Here is a 25053-nt window from a genome sequence, read left to right on the forward strand (position 1 = left end):
GTGCACCCACAGTCAAAAATTAGGTGCACAGCTCCAATTTTGGGTGCACACAGGTGCACATGCACCCACTATTTTGAGCCCTGTTAAGCAAGGTGGTCTTGTGGTCAGGGTTGCTGACTTAGAATCTTTAATCTTTATCTATTGGTTTGGCTGTTCAGCACCCACAGCCAGGGCTGCCCAACTAGCCTGTTGCTATTACAAAGGGCCAGCCAGTACATTGGAATTTTGACATGGACAGTATAACAACCTTTTACATTATTCTAAGTTCATGTACATAAAGACTATTGTATATAAATGATTCAAAATATTGGTATCTACATCGAGAGGTCAGGGTCAGTACGTATATGTACGACTTAGAATCTACAGGTTCTGGGTTCAAACCAATCCCTAGCAGGCCCCAATGTTGTGCCCACGGGAAAGGCACTTTACACCTACTTCCTAACTGAACTTATTATATATAAGTGAAAATGAGTACCTAGCTTTGGATGGGACATAAAGCCGGAGGTCCCATGTTTAAGGAGAGCCAACACCCACGACATTTATCGAGAAGAGGCATATGAACTATAGATTTACATGTAGCACATCATAGTCCATGCTTTTCTTTTTCTCTTTATTATAAATAAGTTGTTCAACATAGAACTACATTTAGCTCTTATGGGCATGAATAATCATATGCACTAAAGATCATTGCTATTACATTGCATTGATAACCATGATACCTTCATGCCAGCCTCCATGGCGGACAGGTCAGCGAAAGGCACCTCCCTGGTGAGGAGCTCCCACATGAGCAGGGCAAAGCTCCACATGTCCGCAGCACGCTTGTTGATCTCGCTCTCTTTCTTCTGCAGAACTGTATGATACAGAGATATGGTTTCCATCAAAGGCCATGATGATATTCAAAAATACAAAACAACACTACATGCTTCCAAGTGTCCTCCTTCCGATTCCTGGGACTGCAACAAATTTATAGAACAGTTAAAGCTTGTTGATCTCATTCTCTGTCTTCCACAGATCTGAAGATTCCTAAGACTGTCAGTAGTAAGTTTGTTTGAGCCTTTGTTTATTCATGATAAGCTCAAATCGGCACGCAGGCAGCTTTTCATGAGGGCAGAGGTAAGGGTCAGATACAATATAGCAGAGATATACAGTCATTTGAGTCATATTCATGGTACAACAATATACAATTGCCACAACATACAACATATAGTAGGGCGAAAGCTGGTTTATGAATGATAGCATGAAAGTTCATCTGTGTTGATCTTATTCTCCTTCTTTTGCAGAACTGAAAGGCACACAGATATCAAATAACATGGTTTCCCTCATTACAGGCCATGATGATATATAAAAATGCTGCAACACAACACTAGATGCTTCCAAGTATCGTTCTTCCTTAAGGAGGAAGGTTAATCTTCTGGTTAGGGTTGTTGACTCGAATCTGGGTTAGAATCCCTAGCAGGCCCCAATGTTTACTCCTTGGGAAAGGCACTTTACACCTACTCCCTCACTCAAATCAGGTGAAAAAGAGTACCTCAAGCTACGGAGGTCCCAAGATTGAGGAGAGCCCAGCACACATATTGAAAAGAGTAGGGTACCATCTCCATCCCAGTGTGAGTGGATAAAACCTTACAGTCCAGTCTTAGGCAGCTTTTACTTCCTATACAAAACTGGTGTGCTATGCCTAACAGTGGTTCTCTGGTCATGCAAAACATGCAAACAAAACTTTTTAAAGCCTGTTAAGTGTGAAAGTTGTTAGTACTTACTCTCTGGTGCAAACCAGGCAGGGTTGAAGAGCTTGCCGGGATTCTGGAAGGAGAACTTGACATCCGCCATGTTGATTCTTGCTGTCAAGTCCTCATCAATCTGTGCAGGGAACAAACAAAGGTTTTCTCATCCAATCCACATGTTGTAAATTCTAATAAACAAACTGGACAAAAGTAAAAACTAGCATAATTTAATCATATAAAAGACAAAGAAAACACAAACAGAAAGATCAAAATCAGAATACCTCCCCGTGAACTAGTAGCCTTTTCCATTCACTCCAATGACCTGGACTGTCATGTCTAAATAAAGACTAGTTCTACCAACTCTGTTCTCTATTTCCTGCAACTCCAGCAAGTAGTACCTTTGCGGTCATCTTCCCACTCACTGACTTCCTGCCTCTCTACTGACCGTTGGACCCGGACCAGTGGGAAACAAATCCAGCACACACCAAGACTAACTAACAAACAAATAAGGCAAACAAAACGAAAACATAGATTCTGTACATGGAGTCTACCGGTAAAAGTCTTCACTCACCATGATGTGTTTACTGTTGAGGTACAGCCTGGGTACCATGGGCTCCAGCGAGTGGAGGAACGCCATCCCTCGTGCCACGTCCAGCGCAAACTTGAACGCCTGTGCCTGGTCAACCACAATACCTGCAGCAAAGAGCATTCTGTTCATCATACTGTAGTTGATACAAAGGGCCTACGTGTAAGATAGGCCCAAATTCAAATCCTACATCCCTATATTTGTAGAAGAATTTGCAGAAGTTGACTATCAGTTCAAATAACCACAAGACATTATCCACATATATAAATAGTTTCAAAGTAGTAAAGGGGTAGGTATTTTTTACATCATCAACTATATTGGGAACACACCATCAAAATTATGGGTTTGAGTAGAATAAATCTATTCTATCACATTTTCCTCTAGGAAATCAGGATACAGAAAATATAGTCGGAATACAATCAAAACTGCCCAAGCAGTCTACCACTCAGGGGACCACTAAAATCTGGTCTTTGTGGACATGCTGTCACTATTGACAGGATTCTCATTGCTTGTGTCAAGGGGGAAAATTATTTATGGGACACACCAAAAACTGGCCTGTGGTAAAAGTGGTAACTTGTACAGGTTTGCCTGTACTAAAACAATTCTCTAAAAAACTAATCTAATGACTCCAACACAGCAAGAAGGACAGACAAGGAAGGAGGTATTGTGTAAGAGTGAACAAAACTTCTACCAACAGTAAAATAATTACATGGGAATGTTGACAGAAAAAAGACAAAACAAGAAAAGAAGTAAGACATTTGGACACACCCTTAATCCTTCCTGATCCATCCTTAACAGACATTATGATAATGCTAAGATCTCAAAACTTAAGATTTTATCTGTGCCTTGCCTGTGTCTCAAAAGCAGTAAATCCTCACCAATAGATGATTTATGGTATCCAATGATGGCTTTGGTTGAAAGAGAAGAGGTAGGCAGAGAAAAGCAACCTGAGAGAGCTTTGCACCTGCATGCAGCTGATAACACAGGTGTTACGACTAAAACAGTTTCACCTGAACACATGCAACAGATAACTTTGCTTTGTTGGGTTTCTAGAGGTAGGGGGAAGGGTGGGGTCTATCACACTAAGCGTGCAACATGCAAGCTACTTTTGTGTCTAATTGAAATGTCACTTTGTGATTTGAGCATATACTATAGCGTGTACCAACAGAATTCTGCTAGGTCACATATATCTGCCACCCTGAAAAACGTGTCAAAAGAGATCTTCAATGCAACGTGCTCTAGTATAATGCACTCTAGCAGATCATATATATGTAACCTGGCAGAAAAATGTTGATAATGGGTTAAGTTGTAGTAAACTAAGACTCACACAGATGGACAACATTGTCTACTAGACATTCAAGACTAATGATACAGCCACAACAGATATGACTGCAAAAAAAAAGGAACTTCCTATTACATGTACTAACAAAATGAAGAGTGGTCCAATAATGAAGGCAACATAGGATCTCTCTAAGTTTGAAACAAGATACAAGCAGTAAGAAATGCAATATTTTCAATCATCTATCAAGGAGTTAGGCTCTAAGTACATGAGGAACATGGGCCAACTCGGAACCAAGACTCTTCCATAAACAAATTGATGGGGGCATTTAGGTTTCTATAGCAGGAGTATAAAATCTTTTGAGTACATGGTAGGTATTGAATTGAAATGAAAGCGGAAAAGGTAAATGAGCGTCATGACTACCCCCTCCAGAATCTTTCAAAATAATGGAAAAATTCAAATTATCAGATTTCTGAAGGACAGTGATTGTTCAAGGGAGATTACAAAGTTTACAACACAGCACAAGGGACACAACAGTCAACAGTTAAGGTGTCAGTTTAGCATATCATAAACTACAGTCTTCAGTCTGTACAATTTTTGCATCACATTTTGCCTTTTTGTGCATTACATATGCTATCAGTATATACCCTGTAGGCAGATATCAAGAAATCTGCAGCTTCTAAATCAAACAACCAAACACAGCTATCAAAACAAACATGCACTGTTAAGAAATACAGTCTGTGTTTTGGTTTAGTGGTGTGAAGTTCAAAGTTGTTGGGTAGAATTGAGTAAAAATCCAACAGACCCAATATCTAAGAGTAGCCTGGTAACCATCCTATTCTAGCTCTGGCTCCCTTCTAGTCAGAATAGTCTGGGCCCCGTTAGACAAATTATTGGCATCTGAGTATTCTACTAGAATATAGGCATCAGTTCTGATTGGCTTCAAGAAGTTCAAGTCACACTGTCCTCCTGAAAGAATGGCAACAGCCATTAGTAGTAGTAGTAGTAGTACGTGCACAGGCCAGAACTGGCCCCTTGCGTAGGATTATACCGCCCCTTTACGGGGTGACATACCCTTTCGTTGGCAGTCGTACAAGACGGTGATGCGCCAGATCTCCCGCCCGGGTGAATGATGTAAATCACCGTGTGGCTAATACGAGACGGAGGTTCGCCAGGCCTCTATCCGGGTGATTTGTAGTGAATCACCAACTCCAGATAGAAGGATTGGGAAATTAAATCCCTATGAAATCTCTAATTCCCGTAATGATGCAGGACATAAGGACCAAAAGTTTCAATGGAGACGGAGGACAGACCATTCTGCAAAGGAGCAATCAGAGGAGTGAACAGGAGCTAGAACAGGATGAATTCCAGGTTACTTCAAGAATGTCATTCCTCCACATATCGTGCCTGGACAGTGGCGTCGGTGTGGCAGGACTCAGAACCAATAGGTCCCGGGTTCGATGCTCACCATGCCCCGGAGTTGTGCCCTTGGGAAAGGCACTTACACAACCTTTTCTGGCAGTGGAGTGACGCCCACCGAGCCTCTTTGGCTAATCTGTCTAAAAGTGTGCAAAAAAACACACTACGGATTTGGTTGCCGATGTGCCAACATCTAGCACATTTGCAACCAAGAACCGTACAAACATGTCGTGCCTGATGACCTACCATGTCCCTCGTGCAGGATGTTGAAGAGCGAGCCGTACGGCATGAACTGGTTGATGACTACGAGGTGAGGAGGCTGGTTACAGGCGCCCAGCACGGGAAGCACGTTGGGGTGGGAGAAAATCCTGCAACATGGGATTACAGATAGATTACTTCAACACTGATCACTAACCAGGAAATACAGTGAAAGTCTGGAAAGTCTAATTGATTTCTAAAAGCACACTATCTCAATGAATAAACAAATTACGACAACAATAAAGATGGCATAATATAAGTGAATTTATAGAGACATTCAAGTTTCATTTCCAGACTTAATAATTCATTTTTAGACTTAATGTTTTTAACATCTCAACTTTCCATAAAATATACCAATGTTGGAACTTCTAGACTATGTGTCTTCAACATTGTTAACCAAAGAACATCAAAATGAATGCAAGGTTTAAACTAAAAATAGAACAGAGGATGAAACTTACCTTAGTCTTGGATACTCTTCAGAAAAGTCCCTTGCTTTTCTTGCGTTGATGTCTCTCACTTTCAGGATCTTGGCAACAATCTCATTGCCCTGCCACATGCCTTTCCAGAGCTGGGTAGGGAACAGTGACATCATTAGCAAAGTTAAACACTATCTTTGATAACAGCCTGGGCATTTGGACTCTCTAACTGATGGTAACGTTACCAGTCAGAAATTGAATAAACTGCCAGAGAGTCAAGCATATTTTTTGGCTAAAAATCTACCAGCATGTTAATTGAACGGGGCTCAGTGACCTGCAAACATTCGCCGATCACTAAAAAGATTGTGAGGTGATTGGGAGAATACTGGCTCCATTGCTGCCGAAAAAGTCCCTTTGGAGCTCGCAGACTCATAGGGCTGTTTTCTTGCTTTGTTACGCAAGCTTTGGGGGTGTGGAGCTTACCTCTCCTGAAGCATTTGTGTTCATTTTGACTTGTAGATTGAGCTGCTTGATGTCAATACCAGAGTGCCTGGACAGGGTTCCATTTCCTGGGGACAAAATGGTAAGAATCATTGTAAGTATAAAACATTTTTGGCAGATTTCAACAGGTCTAAGATCGTTTTCATACGCAACACAAAACAAATTGTTACAAGATGAATCAAACTGGGAAGATTTTGTTGAAGATTGTGAACTTACTACTTCTTGTCTTTGTTCCTCTCCAAATATTTTCTGCAAAGAAAATGGCAAAAGAAAAACATTAAATCATGGTTGTTGTATTCATACAAAAACTGGTATCAGAAAAACAGCAAAAGTTTGTATCAATGTTGTGGAAAAGTTGACCTACGTTGTGTTTTATGTAGTAAACTCTCTGAAGTAGTGTGAAGCAGTGTAAAGAGTGAACGACAGAGGAGATTAGCATCAAGTCACACCAGTTTATCTCCTTGGTTCTCAGACATTTTAAGGTGAAAATATAGCAAGAGGACATTGTAAAAGTAGAGATTATTGCTGCGTACCTAAACGTAACATCAGGTACAGGTACAGGTACAAAGGTTTAGGTACAGGTCCGGACATGTCCCTGTACCTGAACAATTTGAAAAATTAACATGTGTTTTACTGAACTTCTTCAATAATGACAGAAACATAATCAAACTGTTTACAGCTTATTATTCAAAGAACATAACTAGGGTTCCTACTGCCAAACTCCCTTGGCCTTGCTATCAAAACTCCCGTCCTGCCTGAATGATCTGTTGCATATTAGTTGCACTATTCCAAGGTGTCACTTTGGTCACGTTTGGTGTTGTATGAGGCCAGGAGATCAGTCACAAAATAAGCACATACTTGGTGTAAATTTATATCGGTACAGTACCGGCACTTCATGATCCGGTATTTTGGACCTATACCTAATCAATTTTTACGGTACAGTACGGGTTCTGCTACGCAGCACTAGTAGTGATCTAGAGCAGGGAGGAAAACTTCAACATGACTGTATTAACTCCATAAAACTGAGGCATAACAGGGTTTTTTTCATTACTTTTTTCCATTTAAGCATTTCCTTTTAGAACAGAGAACCAACGATTAAATTGGAGTGGCCTTATCACAGACAATAAGGCATTAGTACAATGTAGATTAGCATCATCTCTGACAAATAAGGACTAATCCCTTCAGTAAAGATCACTGTTAATCCTTTACTCTCTGGTTGAATTAATGAGCTTAGTAAACCATTAATTGGAGACAATTCATTGCCTCTTCACCCGATCTAATTACCATTAACATACATGTTCTGTAAGCCAAGTGAGGATTGCGACTGATCGCAAGTTTGTTTTGTTTTGAAGCTGGCTGAGACAAAATTGTTCATTATGCAGTTTACGTGAGGAAACACCTTTTGCACATGTAGAAACTCAAGGTGGCATAGGGAGGATTGTTCATAAAAACTTATTAAGACAATGAAGTAGCTTCAAGTACCGTATAAGATTTCAGACCCAAGATAAATTTGAACTTATTAAAAAGTCCAGAGTATGATATTAAATACAAAATTCTGACCCAAAATGAGTGAGTACAAATACATTGTTTCACAGTTTACTATTGAGTTGGTCTACAGTGCAAAACGTTACTGCTTTCTCTGCTTAGTACCCAGTACTTATAAGAGTTTGGGAGTTAAACACACCCCAATGCCTGCAGACTAGCCCCCCAACAGAAGTGGCCATGTGTGGCCCAAAAGCCATAGAAACGGAGATGGGCACTGCTGCCATACAACAAAAGGTGTGGGAAGGATTTAAGTTTTGATAGTGTACTTACGATGTACTGTTCCTGTGTGTGAGAGCCAATAGCAGCAGAGACAGAAGTGAAGAGTTCACAGTGTATGTGGAAGGTTTGTATAGAAAGTGATACAACGCTTGGAACTTCATCTGTGTTGGTAGAAGTCATTCTGAATCGAAGCTGAGCTGTAATTTCCAACTTGTGATCCACTGCTCACTGAGTCACTCAGTGTTCTATCTGCATAACGTGACATCACAGAAGCGGTGGATTGCTCATACCTTGACAAAGACTGGAGTTTGCCAGTCGAAAATTTGGGTAAGTCCAACTTTTTGTATTGGAAATTACAGTTCAACTTTGATTCAAACCACCTAATCTAGTGTAGAAAGATGTGACCATTTTGGGACGGATCATAGAGGCTTGTGTTTGTGTCAAGAATTTGTTTACAGTTTTATTTGCCTAAACAGCGAATAGGATGTTTAGTCAGGTACCTTTTACAATTTAATGAATCTTATACGCATGATGCATTTTTTGACATTTTTCCACATCCTCCAAGAACCAACCAGGTCCACTTCTAAGACATTTCGTGATGGCGCAACATATCTTACCTTTGTAAGGCACTTTGCCAGTTTCTTGGCCCAAAGCTGACGCCCTCTCTGTGTAAGACAAAAACATAATCTAGTCAGGATAATCTGGCAATACTCTTTGATTCACTATATACAAAATCCATTCCCTTTACTAGACGTTGCATAAAACATTTACATTTTTGTACAAAAAAACAACAACAAACAGAACTCAAATGTCATTCGTTTCATGAAAAAGAGCGATCTAACAAAGGTCTTAAATAAATCCGACTATATTCTAAGAAAGTTTTATTTCGTTAGGGTACCGTTGACGAGCTTGGCCAAATGGGGTTTGGCCTTGTCCACTGGCGTCTCCCCATACTTGTTGCACACACCAACCAGGGCACCGTTGGTCACAAGGTCCTGGAAAAGTACAAAAACAAGTTTGGCTGTTTGTTCTTTTTATTCCTTTGCATACGTTCAGTATTGCTAGATAAATGAATAAATAGATAGCTACAACAGAAGAGATAGTCAAGAAGAACTGCTAAATAGACATTTAGAAAGACTGTCGGTAGTGCATGACTTACATGCATCTGTAAATGGAAAGTATGACCAGGTTAATTAGGCACAGCTTTCTTCATACCTTTAATAAAAAGTTTGAATAATGTGACTTGACTTTCAAGGCTAAAGGTCATTTGAGCTGTGATTTGTTGCTAGACAAAATAAAACAACCATTTTAAAGATATCAAATTTCAACTGTTTGACAGCAGCACAAATAGTTGTTCTATGAATCACATTTCTCCTTTATCTGTAGCATTTAGGAAGAGACCGTTCCTATTTTCCTCTCTATCAGGGTGTGTGAACGTGGCTGGGGGATTAACAAACGGTGGACGCTCTCCAAATTTGTCCAGACATGAGTGCTTTCCATTCAGCAGCTGGAAAACTACTCTAGCCCTAAAAGGCAGTGAAGGGCCCAAAATACACATGTCCCACTGAGGGTGTCTGTACTTTCAACAACAACTGGGTCAAATGAACTTGGGTGGAGATCTTGGCACATGATCAATCCTAGATCCTCCTTTAGTCTGTACCAGACTAACTATGCTGGCCATGGGGAGAATATTTGCCAGGGAAGTTTCATTTGCAGGAGGTGATAACCTTACCGTGAAAACTGACTATCCTGGCCAATTATTTTTAGCTGAATTTTCCAATCCCTTACCCCCCTAGGAAGGCCGGTGGAGGCTTGATCCTCCTCTTGGAATGGAACAATAGTGCTCCTCCTCCATCCCCATTCAATCACTGTAATCCCAGACCCAGCACTATCGTACTGATTTTCAGAAATAGAGTTTCCTACTGAATTTTTTTCTCTTGTCTCATTATTATGCAATCTTAGGTAAGATGTAAAACAAGACTACCAGGAAATGGCCTCCCTTTATATTTGAAAAGGCAAAATGCCAGAGCTTCCACTCTCCAGAGGAGGGCCATGTCCCCCTACTGGACCATCATACATTAGCCTAAGTACTATCCTCCGTAGTGACCGCTGGCTCAAAAAAAATTGCTTGCTAACCACAGAATTTTTGGGGGGCCAGCGTTCACTACAGAGGATGGTACTCAGGCTAATCATACATACCACCTTGGGTGGTTTTATCACTAGTACCATATCATATCATACTCTAGATTCCCGGGGAGATTCTTGGATCATGATGTAAAATTTCCAATACCAAAGTTGTGTTAGCTCTGCTGTGTGCTTCTTCTTCCACTTACATGTACACAGGCTGTAACTCATCCCAGGGATTGAGAAAACTTACACAAGAATGGAAAACAAATTTAGTTGGGCACTGGTGATATTTCACAATCTAATCCCCCAAAGGTATCAACCTCATACTAGAGATTGCAGTAGCCTAACCTGGATGCCAAACCCCCGATCTCTATAATATCTATCGTTTTTCAGGATTTAACTCAGGGGGGCCTGTTGAAGAATTTCCTTGGAGGCATGTTGGCCCTAAAGTTGGACTATGGAGGCCCTGGAAACAGTCTCAGGCATTCAGGCTAACTGAAGCTATGCCAAACAAATTGTCCAGCTTTTCCTTTAATGAATTATGTCAGGTTACACGTAGCTAGACTTCCGCTTTTTGGCATACTAAACTATTGCCCAATGACCAATTTTCTGTCACTGCCAATATTTGTGAGGTTTAATCGATTTTTAGTTTTTTAAAACTTCAAAGAGGGCCTGCATGCTCTTTTCCATGAGGCATAGGCAGCCTATTTTTATTTCCCTATTTTTTGTTTTCATGGGGAATTTTGCATAATTGCCTTCCTTGATTTTAGGGGGTTCTTCTATATTCACCTTGAGGCGTTGTAGGGATCCCCCATGCAGACCCTTTTCTAGATGTCTGTAATATGGAGGACTATTAGACAGTCCTACAGAATAAGAATATTAATTGAACTACAAATTGTCTGATATTTCTGAGCAAATTGAGAGCCCAGCATGGTTGATATGATAGACACCAATACATGGATACAAGGATCCTGTCGATGAAAAAAACCTAAGCCCTGCCAATAACCCTGAGGGTGAAGTCTGCAAGATGTCTGATTTAAACCTAATTACCATGGCCTTGTTGCCTTGGTTACTTCTCAGCAATGTAATAAGACGAGAAAGTCAATAGTGAGCTTATCAGATGAAAGAAAGCAGCATTGCAAGACTGCTTGCTTTGGCCAGATTTTAAAAGGACATGCATGCGAAGATCTCAAGATTAAGGCCGTACCAATTTACTTGCTTGGTTCTTAGACATTTTTAAGTAAAAACTGAGCAAGCCGTAAAGATGAGAGATGGGTGGAAAATTTGTATCTCGCTATATGTACATGTATCTGCGGTAAGTGTATAACTGTTTGTACTTTCTCTACAAACTCAGTTTTCATGTTCAAGTTTTCATGTTGATAAAGTAATCTAGTTCGGCATTATTTCTTCTAAATCAACAAGAAACTAATCATAAATCAGTGTGGCCTAGCTGGCAGCTTTGATAAATATCTACAATCGATTGTTTCCTCTGATTGGTTTGTTTTTTCTCTGCACTCAGCTATCAGTTTTCACTGGAACCTAAACAAGGCTTGGACACATAAATATTTCGACACGATTACGACAGCTCTGTCCCTCGCCACATTCCCAGCATCCTCAGCTGTCAATGACATCACCTATCCCAGCAGGCTCTGACACACCCCCTGACAGACATCCCACCAAAATATCCTTAACCTCATTGTGACCCGACAGGAATAGTCTCACAGACTGTTTTGGTTCTCTTTCCAACCCCTCCCCTATATAGTGGGAAGCATCTCATATGCAATGGTACCTGGACTATACACCATGGCAACTTCCATCTTGTTATGTGTTTTGTAATACTATGTACGTATGTGTAAGGATGCATGTACATGTATATGGATTTATTATGACTAAATATTAATGGGTTCATTATGACTTTAATCAAGTAATTTGTCTCTTAGTCTCAGTACCTGAATAAAAAGTGGCCGATAGGCCGATTGAGTTTTTTTTTAATAAACAACAGCTCAAACAAACCAACCTCTGCTATGATGTCCTGTGACCAGAAGCAGGCATAGTGGAGAGGTGTGTTGCCGTGTTCGTTCATTGCATTGATGTCAGCCTTGTGTTGCAGCAGCTGTGAGAAGGGATAAAAGAATAGATTAAAAAAAGAATGTAAGTTGGAAAATAACCAAATTACTGATTCTTATCTAATCTAATCATATCTCACAGCATGGCAGTAGCTGGTTACATAACACTGAATGACCTGTCAAACCTAACCTTTCGACATCTAGCTGTAAGGTTGTTTGAAGTTATCTAATGAGGATGCCTCTACTGTACTTGGTAGCAAACACCCTATGATAGTTCTGGGGCAAAACTAATTTTTGACCACATCAGTCCTGGGTTGATAGCTCTGTTACTCGAAGGCATGACACTGAATGTCTTTCAGACTTGAACTTGATATACATGTCCTCCCTTGGCAGGAAGACAGACAAACAGTGTTATAAACCAGCAGAGGGTGAAGCCTGGAGCAGCAGGGTCTCAAGGAGTGGGTGTAGTTTAGTCTGGGCCACAGACCATGGAGAGTCTACAGTCATCCTTATAATCATATGGAGGGATTGTTTTCGGTCGTTTGTCTGTCTGTCTGTCTGTGTTGCTAATTCTAGTTAGCATAACTTAAGAAGCTCTTGATCCAATGTGATGATATTTCATATGCGGGTAGGTTTTGGGAAGATGGAGCTCAATATCGATTTTGGGCCTCCTGGCAGCTCTCCTTGGTACTACAGCAGAACTTCTGTGTTTTGTATCCTTTGTTCTGGACATGTTATGGTCTTTTAGGTAGCAGCTAGCTTTTGATGTCAGGAAAAAGTGATGTAGTTTTGGGCCCCGAACAGCTTGTTCTAAACCATCCATAGGTGAAGCCTGTGGGTCCCGGGAGTGGGTGTAGTTTAGTCTGGGCAGCAGACCATGGAGAGTGTCTGGGGATCAGTGTCAGCAACTCTTGATGGAAGTGGGCCATGACTGTCTAACCTTACAAGTTCAATGTCACTGGGAACTTCTTTCAACTTCCTGTGCTGACTGATGAAACTGTTGACTTCAGCACAAAAACTGAACAAGTTTGTAAATATCAGAGCTACACAAAACAGGACCAGCTACATGTACCATAGATTCATTTACTTTCCCGTTGGTTTTATTTTTCAGTAGGAGAGCAGGTTTTCACAGTGCTTTGAATTTGCAGTTGAAACAATTCTGTAGTATATGAATCTCACAGAGGAGACATATCAGTGGCGTCATGAATTTACTTTGGAGTGGCCACTGCGAAAACCATGAAAATAAAAGAGCCAAAAAAGTTTGAATACTTACAGTATTCTGATTCTCCTAATCAAAAAAACAAACAAAAAAACATTTATATATGTCTGGTTAGAGATTGTGACCTGGTAGAATTCCTGACTCTCTGTTGACAGACACTCTAATCCCCAGATTCTGCTAGTACAGATCTCGTTTGGATTCCATAAATTTTAACAATATTTCCATAAAAGATAGTCAAAACTTTGATTAACGTCACATTAGATCAATGTGTAGACTTTAAACTTGGGAGTTATAAATGGGGGACCACCCTAACACATTCCTAGCATCCAGATTGTAGTCTCTGTCAACTCTAATCGGGATCCCTACCAGTCAAATCGGCAATTCTGCCAGACTGCAACCTCTACCGTGACACACATATATATTGGGGATTAATCTAGGTAAACTGTCAATCAGAAGAGAGTAACACACTGCCCCACAGGGGACAGATGGGACAGTTACTAAGGGAATGTCAAGACAGGCTCCATTGGACCAGTTAATCTGACCTCTGCAAATTCAATTTATCCTTTCTGATTAGTTTCCACCAGTCCAGCCAGACAAACATGACCAAATATGGAGGTGGATATCCAAATATGGACAAACATAGTCCAAGCACCAGGTAGTGTTCTAGACCTGTTTCTGTCACTATAGTCTAGTAGAGGCACAGTGTATTTCAGGGACCATCAACAAAGACAGTCTACGGGGCTCAGTGATGACCTGCGCAGTGATCATGAGAACCCCCTGCACGAAAATATCCTTTTTGAGTGTTCACACACTCCCCTGTGTGACGACGGTTTTAGGATGTTTTTATGGTAAAGTCTGCATTATTTTGTATCTGTATCTTAAGAGCTGGTATAGCTGCCATTAAGTGTAACACACCAGTTTCCGTATCTGTAGTGTGGCAGCAGCTGGTTATATTACACTGAATGACCTGTCATACGTAACCTTTGCACATCTAGCTGCAAGCATTGTTTGGTGGCGACAGCTTCCACTCTAGGAAAGTTCTACTATTTCTAGGGAAATACAAATTTTGCATCTAAATACATGTATCCAAGTATCTAATACCAGCTCAGAAAAGAACAAGAAACAGTACTAGTCATCACTTCAAGTACCTGAGTTATCAATCCTGGATTGAGGTGTTCACAAATTTGTTTTTCCCTTGAATTATCGTAGAGTGGAACTCATTGCCACCAAGAACAGGATGATCATTAGATAAGGTTTGCAGCTTGATGTGCAACAGTTAGGTGTGACAGATCGTTCAGTGTAATGTAGAAAGCTGTGTCCATGCCTGCAAATCTTCTGTGTTACTCCGGAGGGCAGTTATACAGTTATACGCTATACAGATACAGAAGCTGGTGTGTTACGCCATAGGGCAGCTATACTGGCTATACAGCAGGGCAATTGGGCCAATGGATTTGTCCAACCCTGTACAGATACAGATATCTGCATCCTTGCCCCCACCTTGAGCACGACGTCCCTGTGCCCGTGGCTGGCTGCAAGATGAAGAGCCGTGTCGTCCCCCATGTTGCAGGCGTTGATGCGGGCTCCTCGACCAATCAGCAGCTCCACAATGTTCAACCTGCCCTCCCTGGCCGCCCAGTGCAGCGGACTGAAACCGTGGTCGTCCCTGGAAGACATGGCCAAGTTTGAAGTTAGTTTTGCAGAAGTTGAACTTGTAACTTATTGTCCAAAATATATGGTGGTTTACGAAAATAAATGGTGCTGCAAGATATGACATACAACTGACTTTGTTTTGTTTTCTTTCTTTGAACCTTTATCTATTCATGAAAATAATCGAGGACAGGACTGAGGAGGTGAGGGTTACACAAAATGTAAAGATGATATAGATCATTGCAACTATTTACATGGAAATCTACCTAACAGCTGACCCTGACTCTTTTAACTGTCAAAAAATTGTCAAGCCAGTCTGTCATACCTCTTTATTTTGTTTTTCCAACATATAGTGTTTACCAAAAGTTGTTCCTCTATTCCCACCATGTCAATGCTAAGTGTTCAGACATGTATAAAATTTACAGATTCAGACAGGCAGTTGAAGGCTGACACCTACAAGCTGTTGAAGCTGCAGCGTGATAACCACACCGCTGTGTTTCATCAGCTAGTCACCACCCTGACCATGACCTTCAACTCTTCTAGCCTGGAATCAATAATCCTATTCTAGCTCTGGCGAAACTAGTCTGGGTGTGGGCTCAAATAAAGATCTAAACGGGAACTATGTGGCTCCAGAATCTTTTCTGAAGATGTGGCGTGTGTACGGTTGACTTGAGGTTGTCCACTACTACTGCCTATTCTAGGTCTGGTTCACTCCTTTAATCGCTTCTCTGCAGTATAGTCTGGTCTATGTTCCCATTTAAAATTTGAATCAAATTTTGGTCCTGCATCATTTCAGTTATTGAACATTTCTCAGAAGTAGCATAACAGGACAGAGCTTTTGAAATCCTGTTTAAACCCTGTTATGAAGACTGTGCAACTTGGATCCATTCAAAATTCTCTCCTATATTTCATGATTACTGTAGGTGAATATTCAAAAGTCAATGTCTCTCGCAGTGTTCTCGCCAGCGCCCGTCCTCCCGTCATTTGACAGGTTTTTGTCGCTCATGACGGACAAAATTTTTGCCCAACCCGTCATTTTTAATGGATAAAAATAGGTGTGTAAAGATATTTAGACAGAGTTTAGAATTTTGCAAAAACTCCAGAGGATCACCGGAAAATCGCGACGAGGGCGATCTAGATCATTTCTAATGCCCGCCGGCGACAACCCCAGCCACACAAAGAGCGCCGTGGTGGATACTAGTACATGTATTTGGTGGCCGCCGAAAACTCGGCGTCATGCGCCGCCCTCCCCACAGTTTTGGCTGGTCGCATCGGGCTGACGTTTATTTCTGTTTTTTCCCTCTCGGTTCACCGTCAGTTATTGTTATCAAAGAAGCCTAAAAATTCAGAAATATTCCTATAGCTATCAGGCTTTCTGTAATCTGTAAAACATTATTAAAGTTTCAAGCCGCGGCGGCTGAGTTGAATGCGCTTTCTTACCGTAAGAAATGGTAAACAGGCGTCAGATATTCTATTCCACCAATCACAGTGCGTCGTCTCCGTCGCGTCAAGAAATACCGACCAATGACATGCGAGTCTCACTACTCGCGTGATTTCAGCTAAGCGTGAATTTGCGAGATGTTAGAGGAATGGCGGGGATCGCAAGGATCGCACAACGAAGCGGCTGTTGGAAGGCTTGAATCGACAGCTTTTGAAGACATTCAGTGCAGTTACCGGAGAAATTAACCGTGGAAAACATGGGAGAAAAAATGGACGTCTTTATGGCGTTCTTTCTCAAAGTAGGGTGTCAAATTTCTCATTATGTTCAATAAATACAGGGAGCATACGGGACAAGTGTTGAAAAATTTTAATTTTGCCGACTTATTCTGTGTGTATTTTTTGTAGGACGTAGATACGTAATAAAGTTTTGTTGTGCTTGATTTTCTTTTCTTTGCCGATTGTATACAACATAGAAATGTAGCTTGTGTGTGAACATTCGATCTTACCGCGATGATCGACGGCACGCCTCCCCCCAAAATTAAGCCTGAAACCCTTGTGTAATTTTTCACCGAAAGAGATGTCATTAAACTAAGCTTATTCTACCAAGAAATTTGCCCCTCAAAATGCAGGAAATAGCGTTTCAGAGGGTCTAGATTCCAAAATTTTCCGGGGGAGAATACCCCCGGACCCCCCTAGGATGGTCACGCCTCCGGCGCGACGCCTCGCGCCTTCGGCGCTCGATATGTTCTTCCCGACAGGAAAATTGAAATGACGGGTAAAAATTTCAGGCTGGCGAGAACACTGGTCTCTCAGTCAATGGCTGACAGACTATTTGGAAGGGATCAGAGGAATGGACCTGAGCTAGAAGAGGGGAATACTAGGCTAAAATTCTTCTGGGGCTGCCATCTGAATTATTGAACATAAAAGTTACAGTACTCTTGGTATGACTAGAGGATGTCTTTCAGATTCAAATATAATATTTACTAACATAATTCTGCCAGGTCACATATAAACCACCCTGAAAAATTGCATCTAAAGAGATCTCCAATGCAACCTCCCCAGTTTATCATAATGCACTCCTGCATACCATACTAATTGTCAGTGCATACTTGGGGGGTTTACAATAGAGATATCTCAAAGTCAAACACACTGTTTTCAAAGTGGCTCAGCAGATGAATGTTCATGGAGTACTTTGAAGGGGTTGGGGTTTTGTTCGCATTAAGAATTTTCGCGTACACATGGAAAATTTTCGCGTGGAAAATTTGAAATGGAGAATTCATTTATAGGTTCAAAATATCAAAGTTATTTTATCATCAAAATTTGTCTCCCTTGGGAATAGCACACACCAAACCACACCACACCATGCCCACTCCCATGCAGGGGAAAAGTTTGCCTGTAATTTTGATCATTTGTGCGTTAAAATATGCAAATTAGTTGATCCGAAGGGAATTGAAGGTTTACAAATCTAAGGTGTTACACCCAAAAAATTTCAAAGGATTTTTGAAATTCAAGAAAACAAAAAAACAAGTCTATTCCCAAGGGAGACAAATTTTGATGATAAAATTACTTTGATATTTTGAACCTATAAATGAATCCATTTCAAATTTTCCAGCGAAAATTTTTCGCGCGTACGCGAAAATCCTTCACGCGAACAAAACCCGTTCCCCTTTGAAGTACTAGACGGAAAATCAAGTTGCCCTTGAATTGTTATCATTCCCATCTTGCCATCCACATTCCTGACTCCAGCTGAGCCGACCTTGTTCAGAATAATTCTAAAGGTTACCGCCAGAAACATGGAGAGCCTCATTCAGTCCCTGTCTATTGTCAATCAACAGCAAAGTTGTGTACACAGTATGGGAAGTCAAGGGTACCGTTTTCATTGCTCCATTGCCCTAGGATAATATTGACAGGGGTTCTTGACTTTATGGTTCACTTCAGGGACAAGTAGCTGAAACTACAGCAGATGACAGAAAATACAGTACCACAGAAAAAACATGGAATTGTAAAATATGTAAAATATGCTTCTGCTCTAAGACTTGTAAAACGGACGTTCATTTAACTTCCTATCCGAAGGACGTCCCTATCTGAAGCTAGGTACTCATTTTCACCGGAGTGAAGTTACAAAATTCGTGTAAAGTGCCTTTCCCAAGGGCACAACGTTAAAGGGCAGGATTCAAACCCAGGACCTTTGGGTTCTAGGCCAAACACGCTGCTATTAACGCCACCGCGATGCCACAATACTGTCATCAACAGCAGTTACATAGAGTCCATTCCAAGTCACCAAGAGGGTTTTATAATAATATTTGAAATAATTTAGAAAAAATTCTAATAAAAGAATATCTGACTTACAATAGTTCTAAATTTTTCTAAAAGATTGAATATAGAAATATGAATTTATTTGAAGTCGATTAGATAATTTAGAAATATTTTGAAAGGAACTGAACAAAAATCTCTTTATTTAGAATAATTTCTAAACGTTGATGTGATTCTTTCACTTTTAGAAATATTAACAGAAAATGCTAGAAAATGGTTAACAATGGTAGAATGGTGATTGCCCCCATAAAAGTAGGTGCTAATCCGGCCCTTAATTCTGCTTTTGTACATCTTTAGACTTCACTGTGGGACACTGTTGGGTCTTTTGTGGAAAGCATTCTTCCCTATACTTCGCAAGGATGTGTGAATTGCTTTCTTCCCAGCCCTCTGACCTATTAATAAAGATGTTACAAATAATGGTAAAAAATGGTAGGAAATTGTAAATAATGGTAATATGCCGTTACCATTATTTAGAAACTGTTAGAAATATCATATTCCATATGATGAATATTTCTAAAGTTTCAGAAAACCGGAGAAATATTTATTAAGTTCAAATCACATTCCAAATATTTCTAAAGTATGAAATCTATCACACAAATAATTACAATAGATTGAAAACATTTGTAAATTAGGACAATAACAACCCTCTTGGTGACTTGGAATGGACTCTAACAATAACAGTAACAACAGCTTGGAAAGTTGATATGGCAACAAACCTTTCATTGATATGATAAACAACTCCATGGCTTCTTTCAGCAGCTGTGATTGTCATGATTCTTACAAATGCTGGAGCTTGAGCTAAATGGAGTGATCTGTGGTGGTTTGGGATCACAGGTTGAGTGCGTATGAGGTTATATCTAATTGAAGGTCATTTTCCTGTTCAAGAAATGCTTTTCAGCTGGTTTAACAGAGGAACAGCGCCAAAAACGGTCAAGGATTCCCCTCGCACTATGTCAGGGAGACTCCTGCAATCAGCTGGCTGGGCATTGCTGGAATTCTTTTATAAGGGGAGGGGGGATCCTAGCCTACACCACTAGGCCTTCCTACAGGGGTATGGATTGTAGAATTCAGCAAAATGGGGAATAATTGGCCAGGGGTGGGTCCGCAGGAAGGTTAACATTTCCCCCTCAACTGGCCAAACCTATGGTGGCCAAACTCCCCTGGCAAATTATCCTCCCTATAGCCAACATAGTTTGCCTGGTAGAGACTAGGGCATCCATGGCGTGCGGACAGGAGTGGAATACTTCATCGGATCTTGTTGCCTTGTTTACCTGGGGTTACCAGAGTAAACGCCCTTCCTCTAAAGAGTAAACATGGGAGGTATGCTAAGAGGCTGACCAAAATAAGAGATGGAGACTTTCCTCGTAAACATGTCCTCCTCGAAGCCTTGCAAGAAAACAAAAGACACTCCCCAAGTCTCCTTGGAAGGGGTACACCCAAGATCATATTAGCTATGTTACAGTTAACATTTTGACATGCAATGTTTGAAGACGTGCCAACTTGGACATTTGATATAGGGTAATCAGCGACACTCCCTTTTTGACAAGGCTGAATAATTCTGTTTTCTAACAGCATTTCCAGTGCTTTGCTGCTCTCCTGTATTGTTAACGGACCCAATGCAATACACAAATGTAGTAAGTAATAGATCAGGCTCTTGACTCTTGTTGTGACTGTGAAGAGTGATAGTATTGCTAAGCAAACAAACATCATTTTGACAAGTTCAGGTAGTTGAAGTTATACCTTGACAATGGAATTGGAATGAAGAAAACCTTCTGTCAAAAAGAAAACATTTTTCTGACCAGTGGCATACCGTAAGACCCAGTGGGGACAATGATATTCAGTGTTAAGGTTTAGTTGCTCAGTTGCAGCCACTTAGAAATCCAGAATAAGTATTACTTTCCAACCAGCAGTCCATTTTCTGCTTGACTTGTATTTCATTAGAGTATCTTGTATGTCTCCCACACAAGCTAACAGTAAAAATGCACCACCCAAGTGATATATAAAGAAAGGAGAACACACAACATATTTGCTTGGAGATTTATGTCTTCAAAGGCCATGACCCCTTAGTCCCACCCTGGGAAATTATCAAGACACGCCCCCTCCCAATTCAACCTTAGTGAAACATCCATCTTGGCTTTTATGTATCATCAATGCTTTGAATGTTTTTAAACTGAGATTTATCTATAAAAGGCTGTGGCAGGCGTTACTGTAAATGCATCTACTTTTGCAGTGGTTTTATTTCGTGGTAGGAGGGAAAAGGATGTTTTAGCTGTATTTGAAGCAATATTCTGTTGTACAGTAGACATATTCGTGGTGTTATGATTTCGCCATTATAAGAGGTCACCACAAGAACTGCAAAAAGAAAACCACCACAAACATTTCAAAGCCACATTTACAGTACATTAAGCATCAGGCTAAAATGTAGAGGTATTTTGGTACTGAAAAGGTCAGGGCAGCACTGCAGCAGGATGTAAGGGACAATGTGCCCGGATACACCCAGGGGACTGCCAACCATCCATACATATCAATCAGGAAGGAAAACGCAGTGTGAACAGTCTGGGGACTGAATAACAACTAGAGATGAACACAACAGTATGTCTGTGATCACTGTGATGATATTAGATAATATTTTGAATTCAGGTCCACCCATGCAATTCTAATTTTCACCTTTCTCCAATTTCTTAAAAGTAGGCCCACTGTATCTTCAAGACTTTAAGGACTTCTGCCATTGAATGCAGGACTACTGCTATTGACAAAAGCATTTTGGATGTGGAACATGATACATATTTGGAATATACAGTGCCATAAAGTACGACATAAGTCCTTATTTATAACTGTTGCAGTTATAAATAAGGACTTATGTATACACTGAGTATGACAAACTCACATTACATGTCTATTTGTGCTGGAGTTTCTTTGGCGGCTACTAAAATGGCCATTAGAAAAAAAAGCAGTATAACTACTGTAGAATTATCTGAAACATCATACGATACTGTGGTTCCATGTTTTTTTTGCACCCAAAATACCGGTACTATCATTTGACTGCCCACCCCATACTTTCTCTGCTCTATCCTGACAGCCCAACTGTTTCTCAACTGGTATAGGTTGCTGCATGATGGATAGCTGCAATTTACTTCAAGCAATGAGTAGTGCTGGCTTTCAACAGTATTTGAACAACCTATCCTTGACCTGAGAGGGTCACCTGACTCTGACAGCAGAACAGTGAAGGTGTTTGCCATGAACACAAGTCGGGTGTGTCCATTTGGTGAGAGTCAAGCACCTGTCGTCTGTTTGTCCTTCAAAGGGCCACTTCACTATTGTTCGCCTCCAAGGGTGACATTTTCTGGGTTTATAGGCTATAGGAAAACACACCGGGTCATGGCACAATTTTAGAGGTGAGGTGTTTTAAGGAGAAGAATAACAAGTCTTAAGTTCCAAGTAAAAATGACTAAAATTGCTGAGTTACCTGCAATTCCACAAACCCAACCTTTTAAACTCATCATCTTTGAAAAGAATTTTCTGCAAATTGCACATAGCAGGGAGTGTATTTCTATCCATGTCAGAAAAATGCTTTTCAGTGGTAACAAACAAGAAGAACTTGACCCTATACATACTACTGGTAGTACACATTAGCCATTGTAGACTACCATACCATATTCTTGTATTTATGTAATTGTACTTCTGCTTTATTACCATGATCCACACTTAGCTTGTAAGAGCATATAGATGCAATACAGGTCTCATATTCAATCATCTCCTTGAAATGTGGGTGGATGAGGGACCACATAATAATATTGGTTACCATTTCGTTTCATGACTCATTTTTCTAGTTCAGGTGTGTTATGTTAGCTGGAGTGACTCAAGCTGCTCAGTGCCAATATCACTGCTGTATCCACCCAGGTTTCACCACATATGGATGTCATCTGAACTGGGAGAGTGACTCATATCCCAAGACTCTCCCGCCCACACAACAAACACACACACTTGATATTGAACTCAAATGCAAACAGGTGCAAATTTTATTCCACTGAGACTCTGAGAGTACACCTGTACTTTTGACCCCTGAATGTAATGGCCCAGATGTGGACTTTTTGTAGAATAGAATGAATTAATAGTTATGTTTTTACAATACCCACGAGGTGTCACTTGAGTGATTTGGCTAACTCTCATATCAAACGCTAAGATCTCATTTTGCTGAGTGTTAAATGACCAATTAACCAATTCAAAGCACTCAGGGAATTCACGATGGACTGGTGTTTGAGGTTGGAATTGACAGACATCAGTGTTAAATTGAAACAACGTCTTGTTTCTGTTTGAAAGAATAAATTTAAATCATAGCAACCAGTGCACAATTGATCATGATTATGTATTTAGTACTGTGAAGACAAAAAAGGTATAATCAAAACATCAACTATCAACTTAAGAAACCCTGACTTATATATTATCATTTTTATCACAAGTAGGTGAAAACATTAGAGTAAATACCATATCAACTCTAACCCAGGGCCAGGGGAACCTTTTACATATTCGATTCTTAGGATTTTTACTTTTCTTGTATCATTACAAATGCTGGATCGTGAATGTGAATTAAACATTTGCCCTAGATTTCCTGTGTATGTTTATCATAGAATAGAATAGAATAAGAATAGAATAGAGAGTGAGCAATGTTCTGGCTATTTCATTTTGTATCCAATACACCTGGTGTCCCAATACACCTGGTGTCCCTGACTATAGGAAGTGCCATGTTTATCACAACAGTCCCTGGGGGGTATGACATCAGACTTCAATCATCACAGAGTAGGCATTTGGATTATCCCCACGCTCGTACCCAGCGCCGCGAAGAAGCCATAGGTTTAGATCGTGGGCTCAACCAATACACAAAATAAAACTATATGGAATCCACGGCTGTCATTTTGTTTTGTTTTGTGTTTGTCTCAATTACCTTAGCAAATCGTAAGTTGTGTGACTCTTGTGTGCGTCTCTATACAACGTGTGACTGTACACTAGTAAGCTAGTATTTTCTACAGTTACCGAGGCGAAAACAAGACGAAAGTTTACTATTTCGGGGCAGGGTTGAACAAGTATGGTTGCCCGATTGCCCGGGGCAAGTGAAAGTGCTGTTCGGGCAAGTGGATATCCTCCCCCAATTGCCCGATCAGGCAAGTAAGATTTTTTCATGCAGTCTGTTTCAAAACAAACTTTATTCCAGTGAAAGGATCACAAAAACACCACACCACAATGTATCTTATCATTAGAAACTACATTTCTCTCAAAATATTCCAAAAGATTATGAATTGAACCCAAAACAGGACAATTTGGCTCACATAGTACATGTAAACAAACACCCATGGCTCTCTCAGTTCGTAGACCTGCTGGCATGAAACTTTGCAACATCAAATCCTTTGAAACATGATATCCCTGTGAGCACTCTCTAAATGTAGCATTTTCCTTCTTTCATTGAACAGCAACATTGTGGATATGACACACTCTGAGGGTTCCCACAACATTTTAACTGATTGAGTGTATATTCAGGATATTCTAAATTTCTGTTCAACTTCTAAATGTTAATACTGCAAAAAATCATTTGAAGGTGTTGCTTGATGTACATGTGTGGATTGATATTGACTAATGTTATCTAGAAAATAAAAATTTCACGACAATGATTCAAAACTGGCCATATCATAAGAACCATGTTTAGTTATATTAGATCCACAACACTCTAAATGTAACTTTTCCATCATATGACAAATACCTGATTTTTTCTTCTGTTTACTAAAGAAATGGGAGAATAATAATAGCCCTCAGTGAACACAGGAATATTGTAGTACTGGATCTAAGGAATGATCAATACACAACATTTGCTGAAAACTTGAATGTTGTTCTTTATGTTAAATAAGCCTGTGTCTTTACCTTAGACTTTTTGCCAAAATTTTTTTCTGTATCGCTCTGATTTTATTCTGAAAAATCTGAGAAGCAACAAATGAAATTGGCGTGGTTTAAGTGAAAGAAGATACGTTGTAATATCATGCTTCTTGTTCAAGTTTTTGTCATTTCCCGTAAATACGATCATGACATCCACACAACTTGGTCTTGTAGTTAAAACTTTTTTGCTATAATTACATGCTTAACAAGACGTTTTTACTGAAAAATAACAGAATTCATTACCGCAAGCAAAGATGCAAAGAAAAAATGTCATTTAGATTTCGGGCAAGTCAAAAGTTGGTTCGGGCAAGTAGATTTTTTTTCTACTTGCCCGATAGGGCAAGTGAATTTTTGAAAACTTGTTCAACCCTG

At 40.2% G+C, this 25053-nt stretch overlaps 1 protein-coding gene across 2 annotated transcripts in view; it reads right to left on the bottom strand.

Annotated features, from left to right (window-relative positions):
* Positions 1-25053, bottom strand: part of LOC136436303 (integrin-linked protein kinase-like) — a 30849-nt gene that overhangs the window by 3490 nt on the left and 2306 nt on the right. Inside the window, exons 2-12 of one of the 2 annotated variants that reach the window (XM_066430156.1) lie at positions 14857-15022; positions 12092-12187; positions 8846-8942; positions 8565-8612; positions 6400-6432; positions 6166-6251; positions 5725-5834; positions 5255-5376; positions 2296-2417; positions 1761-1860; positions 720-850 (exon numbers count right to left, since the gene is read on the bottom strand). In XM_066430156.1, coding sequence (XP_066286253.1) covers positions 720-850; positions 1761-1860; positions 2296-2417; positions 5255-5376; positions 5725-5834; positions 6166-6251; positions 6400-6432; positions 8565-8612; positions 8846-8942; positions 12092-12187; positions 14857-15022 — 1111 coding nt within the window. Of the gene's footprint in view, positions 1-719; positions 851-1208; positions 1283-1760; positions 1861-2295; positions 2418-5254; positions 5377-5724; positions 5835-6165; positions 6252-6399; positions 6433-8564; positions 8613-8845; positions 8943-12091; positions 12188-14856; positions 15023-25053 lie in introns of those variants that run through there. The other variant, XM_066430157.1, reaches the window with a different exon arrangement.

This window comes from Branchiostoma lanceolatum, chromosome 6, assembly GCF_035083965.1.
Source record: "Branchiostoma lanceolatum isolate klBraLanc5 chromosome 6, klBraLanc5.hap2, whole genome shotgun sequence".
Classification (NCBI taxonomy): Eukaryota; Metazoa; Chordata; class Leptocardii; order Amphioxiformes; family Branchiostomatidae; genus Branchiostoma; species Branchiostoma lanceolatum.